The sequence below is a fragment of the Pundamilia nyererei genome, unplaced genomic scaffold (genome assembly GCF_000239375.1).
Source record: "Pundamilia nyererei isolate P.nyererei 1_Seehausen unplaced genomic scaffold, PunNye1.0 scaffold00319, whole genome shotgun sequence".
Taxonomy (NCBI): Eukaryota; Metazoa; Chordata; class Actinopteri; order Cichliformes; family Cichlidae; genus Pundamilia; species Pundamilia nyererei.
This window is the reverse complement of record NW_005187720.1, coordinates 292,354-297,948: the sequence shown is the minus strand read 5'-3', so window position 1 is coordinate 297,948 and position 5,595 is coordinate 292,354. Positions and strand designations below refer to the sequence as shown.

At 49.9% G+C, this 5,595-nt stretch overlaps 1 protein-coding gene across 7 annotated transcripts in view; it reads left to right on the top strand.

The window, feature by feature from the left end:
* mindy4b (MINDY family member 4B) overlaps positions 1 to 5,133 on the top strand; it is a 13,631-nt gene extending 8,498 nt beyond the window's left edge. For 3 of the 7 annotated variants that reach the window (XM_013915539.1, XM_013915538.1, XM_013915540.1), the window contains 8 exons: positions 999 to 1,096; positions 1,323 to 1,488; positions 1,568 to 1,633; positions 1,915 to 1,941; positions 2,050 to 2,122; positions 2,551 to 2,727; positions 4,224 to 4,404; positions 4,490 to 5,133. In XM_013915539.1, coding sequence (XP_013770993.1) covers positions 999 to 1,096; positions 1,323 to 1,488; positions 1,568 to 1,633; positions 1,915 to 1,941; positions 2,050 to 2,122; positions 2,551 to 2,727; positions 4,224 to 4,404; positions 4,490 to 4,691 — 990 coding nt within the window. In that variant the 3' untranslated portion in view covers positions 4,692 to 5,133. Of the gene's footprint in view, positions 1 to 998; positions 1,097 to 1,322; positions 1,489 to 1,567; positions 1,634 to 1,870; positions 1,942 to 2,049; positions 2,123 to 2,550; positions 2,728 to 4,223; positions 4,405 to 4,489 lie in introns of all 7 variants that reach the window. The other 4 variants (XM_005751625.1, XM_005751626.1, XM_013915541.1 and 1 more) reach the window with 4 other exon arrangements.
* The last annotated feature ends 462 nt before the right edge of the window (positions 5,134 to 5,595 follow it).

Below are 5,595 nucleotides of genomic sequence, written 5' to 3'. Positions count from 1 at the left end.
GGTGTTCACTGCTCGTAGACCCAAATTACACCTTTCTTGGCTGCTACTTCGAAGCACATCTGTCCTGCGTGCTGCACAACAACATTGAATATTTAGTATTTATTGCTGTTTACAGTTAGCTAGATTAATGCGATGGTGTTGTGTTTAGTATGTTGCTTTGTTTTTTTGTTTTTTTTGTCTTTTTTTGCTTGTTTTCTATTCTTATCTCAACAGGTGATCCAGGAGATTTTTATTTTTTTCTCCCCCCCTTTCTCACTGTCCCTCTCCCCTTCTGTTTTTCCTTTCCTTCCTCTTTCTTTCTCCCTTTCCTATCCCTCACTCATGTCTGTCCCGTCTGTAACATCTGAAAATAAAATATAATAAATAATAAAAACAAAGATCGACCAAATGGACCAATACGGCAATGCCACGATGATCCATTTGGCAAAGTAAATCCATTGAGTATCCTTGTTGGTCTTCAGACAACAATTCTGACGGCTAAAGAACCAAATGGGACAGGCAAAAAAAAAAAAAACAAAAACAAAAAAACAAAAAAACAAAAACAAAATTCACCCGCTGATTGTGTGAGCACTCCTGGCTCAGCGCAGCGTTAAAACGTTGTTGTGCAGCACGAGCAATAGAAATGAACGGGCTTCAGAGCGCGGTGCGTGCCGCGTCCCGTGTGAAAGGGTAGGTAGACTACAGAATGCGCTCACCGTGTTGCTTTTGAACAAACGTCCTCTAACCAACCTCTGTGCTGCACAAGCTTCAGCACCACTTAATAGCAGACTGAGTGGGTGTTTACATTTGACCCTGTAGATCAGAGAAAATACAGAATGAATGTTAACTTGGTTTTTATAGTGTAAACAAAAAGAGTTCAAAGCAAACATTAAAAGCCCAGAATTTCCCGGACACGACTAAGAGCGTCATCTCACTCCTGATAGGCTGGCAGTTTTAACCCATCAGCATCAAGCCCCGCCCAGAATATTACATCTTTTAAGGTCAGGTGTGTGTTTCAGGGTGGGGCTCGGGCCATTCAGATGGTCGTCCAGGCTCGCATCATTAAGCACCTGCTGTTCACCCAACAGAGCACCTCAGACGGACAGACGCTGCACAGGTGAGGCCTCTCTGGCGTGGAAATGGTAAAGGTGAGATGTCACATGATGAAAGATGAACATGACAGAAAATGGGAACAGTGGGACGGTAACTGGTCTTTCTCTGTGCCCAGCGGTTCTCTGAAGTCGCGTCAGTTTAGCACCCAGCATCCTGCGTCACCTTTGACCTTTGGTGTCCTCGGCTCCCCACAACTCTAATGTGTTTCTATTATTTTGTCCACCCTCCAGTCTGACAGAGGTAGGACGGCGGGAGCAGGACAGAGCATTGGCGGCCGCCCTGAGCGACAGCCTCTGGTTGGCCGGCCAGGAGGCGAGCGCGACTGTCACCTTGGTAACCGAAGACTATTGCATCACATCTCACCTGGACAACAAACTGGACACCTTCACAGAGAGGGTACCGCCCTTCCTCACAGCGCTGCGACCGCTGCTCCGTCCCCAGCATCTCGTCACGTCTGTTCTTTCATGTCTTTCAGCTGCAGCTCTTCACGTTCAGCGAGAAGGACGCCATCACCAACTTCATCCTCGACCACATCCAGTGCGTGAGTACAGCATCCAATCAGGACGCCAGAATCAGGTCACTTTACCTTAGCGCTAACTCTTCAGCTTGTTGCATTAATGCGGATTCAGGTGAGAAAAACGAGCACTGATCTTTACGCACGTGACACGACTACACAAAAATACGGCCTGCGATCGGACGTGGAGCTCTGTCGGCCCGCTGTCGGAAAGGTTTCGGGTAGTTTGGAGCCCACCGTGCGACGTGACCTGTTGTCTTGTAGTTTCAGGAGGAGGGCAGTCATGGCGTCATCCTTTTCCTCTACAGCCTCATCTGCTCCCGTACCATCGAGAGGTAACCACACAGCGAAGCTCTGCGATGTTAGCGCCCCCGACAGGACACAGTCTGTTACAGCCTGCTGGTTAACTGAGCCGTTGACCATGTGCGTCCTCTTCCTCACAGGCTGAGGCAGGACCTAGACTCTCCTACGTCATACCTGCTGCACCTCAGCCCGGGCAGCTCTGCCTGTCGGCAGGTGAGAGCTCACCTGACTCATGTTGCCAGACTTCATTTAGAAATCTTTGTGTAAGGCGTTTGTACCTGTGCACTATCAGATACCAGGCCCGCACCTGTCACAGGTGTGTCGTTTTACATGCGTGCTCCGCCCACTCATGTCATTCACTCAGCAGCTTCCTCGTCGCTCTGTGTTCAGCTAAAAATGTCTCAATCAGAGAGCACCATGGGAAGTAAAAATCTGCTGGGGGGGCTAAACAGCTGACAGTGACATCATCAGACATGGATGCTCGTTTGTGTTTCCTGCTGATGTCGCCTCCGTCAGCCTCAGCTCTTGTGCTGACCGCTCAACGATCAGAGCGTCTCTGTTAGCCTGAGAGCGTCTGCGAGCGTGCGCACCTGTAGAGTGCAAAGTGGGAGGAGCCTCCAGGTCTCTGCTTGTGTATGCAGGCTCTGCTGAACCTGCTACTGACCGGCAGAGCCAGCCCGCACCTCTTCAACGGGATGCGGCACTTCGGGCAGGACGGCCTGCCTCTGCAGCGCCCCCTGCAGGGCGTCCTGTCCCGCAGCGATGTAGGATATCTGCGCTGGAGTCGAGAGGAGATGGAGCGCGGTGCGCTGCCGCAGGTAGAGACCTGTAACCGAGCACCGCTGGCACACACACACTCACAGCTATGTGTTGATTACAGGTCTTTCGGTGACATGAGGAAGCAGCAGAGCACAGCTGATGTAATCAGGATACTCACAGTAACCTTTCAGGTGTGCCTCAGGTGTGTGTTACATCCGTCTATGCTGCTCTCATCAGTCTTCAGTCCTTCAGTTTCTCATTTTAAACAGCTGACGGCCGGCAGCTGTGAGCTGAGGCTGGGAAGCAGCTCGTGGTGCTGTGAGGTCGTTTCACTACAGCAGAAACCAGTAAAACTGTGTCCTTTACTGGTTTACCCATTATATTACAGCCTGATACACACCGTTTGGGCTCTGTGGATTCAATTCAATTTTATTTATATAGCGCCAAATCACAACAAAAGTCACTTCAAGGCGCTTCATAGATACAGAGAAAAACCCAACAATCATATGACCCCCTATGAGCAGCACTAGGCTCAGGGAGGGGCGGGGCCATCTGCTGTGATTGGTTGGGGTGAGAGAAGGAAGACAGGATAAAGACATGCTGTGGAAGAGAGACAGAGGTTAATAACAGATATGAGTCAATGCAGAGAGGTCTGTTAACACATAGTGAGTGAGAAAGGTGACTGGAAAGGAAAAACTCAATGCATCATGGGAATCCCCCGGCAGCCTACGTCTATTGCAGCATAACTAAGGGAGGATTCAGGGTCACCTGGTCCAGCCCTAACTATATGCTTTAGCAAAAAGGAAAGTTTGAAGCCTAATCTTGAAAGTAGAGATAGTGTCTGTCTCCTGAATCCAAACTGGAAGCTGGTTCCACAGAAGAGGGGCCTGAAAACTGAAGGCTCTGCCTCCCATTCTACTTTTAAATACTCTAGGAACAACAAGTAGGCCTGCAGAGCGAGAGCCAAGTGCTCTAATAGGGTGGATCTAAGGAGCATGGAAAGAAAAGCGTCTGGATTTCTTTAAACTTCTTGAAGACGTTTTATCCGAGAAGCTTCTTCAGTTCTGAGAGCAGATGGTGGCCCTATGGGGAGTGTCCCTAAGAGGGTCGTGGATCCCCTATTGATCCTCTGCCTCAGAGCTGGAGAAGCTTCTCAGATGAAACGCCTCCAAGTAGTCCAGATGCTTTTCTTTCCACGATAACCATGACTGAGGACCTGTGGATAATGTGTTATCACTCATCCACCTGGATCATTCTGTTAAGGGCGTGGCCTCGTTGATGCGGGTGTACCGTTAATTTGGGTGAGAGCGATACTAGGATTTCATCATTTTATGGATGCAGCTTGCTAAACACTCCCTGTTAGCTGATATCCAAGCACTCCACCCTCTCCACCTTCAAACAAAACCAAAAACTAATATTAGCCAACAGGTGCCATTAGGCACTGACCAACCACCTCCACCTGCATCAGAGACTTTCTCCACGAGGCTCTTTAAGTTAAACAGCTGAGTTCTTACAGTCAGAAGAGCGCCCCCTGCCTGTCTCCCTCCGTCTGCAGGTGGGCAGCATGCTGAAGACTCCCAGGTTCCCGGTGTGGGTTTGCAGCATCAACAGCAGCTGCTCGGTCCTGTTCAGCGCCACACGCTCGCTGCTGTCAGACTGGAGGGCGGAGCATCTGTTCCAGCTGTACTACTACTGTGGGCAGAGCTCGCAGACAGCGACGGCCAGGCTGACAGTCGGTGAGCGTTGCGGTCGCACGTCTGCAGGTCTGACCGGGATCCCTCTCGTGCTTCATCCACCATCTGTTTCCTGTTTCCTGTACAGATACTCACTCCCACCACTGGGAGGCGTCGTCCAGAGATGGAGGAGATCCAGAGAAACGGTTTCCCTCACTGGAGATGACCATCAGGACCAAGTGGGACGGAGCTGTGATCGCCTGGAACGGCACCTCCCCCTTCTACTGAACATCACCACAAACACTGGTCTGCGGTCGTCACAGCACTCCCGACTGTTTTTACCATTATAGGAAACCAGATGTTAAAAGTCCCGTTACAAACCTCACGTCTTCAGTAACCACTCATGATTCGGACCAGAGGTGTTGGCGAGGTCACCGTGGTCACTGACGAATCAGCGAACACAGCCGAGCACAAACAGAGCGTCTGGAGGTAAAATGAATCCAGACTCCAGCCTGTTTGCATCCCACGTTATTCCCTGCTGTCCTCTGGACTCGTCTCTGTCATCAGACCCTGACGACTTCCTGTTCTCGTCTCCGTGTTTCTGGGTGAAGCTGAAGGCGGCTCTGTAGTAGCGTCACGTCTGCCCAAGGTTTAACCTTTGAACCAAACTGGTGTTTGTCTTTGATGATGTTTCAGTCTCGTGTCCTCATCTTAAATTGTTTGATCTTCGTTTAGCTGAAAGTCTTCTGTTCCTTTGAAATGTAACAGAAATAAATCTGACTCATGTTTAAACATCCATGGAAACTTGTATTTGTTTGGTGTGATCTCCGGGCTTGGAGGTTTCTGTTCCCTGTCACACTGCTTCAGTGAGGTCCGGCTCTGAGGAGGCCCACGGCTTCCTGAAAGCCGTCCGAGGCTTCAGTGAACATGATCAGCTTCCTCTGATTTTACCTTTGGCATGACAGGCTGCTGCTGACAAAGAGCCTAAAGAGAGTTTAAAACGGCTTCTTTGCTGGAGAGCTGTTGCTCAAGGGCACTTTAAAAACTACAAGAACATCTGACTCAAGACTTTTGCACATTACTGTTGTATTTATACAGCACGCATCAACACACTGGGGCCAACACAAAGGATAGAAGGGCCTTCAGCACCGTGGCCACAGGTCTGTGGTCACATGTCTGAAGATGAAACAGCGTTACAGTAAACCGAGCAGCTGGATACGGGAGCATGGAGCAATGTCGGAGTTATCCAAGGTT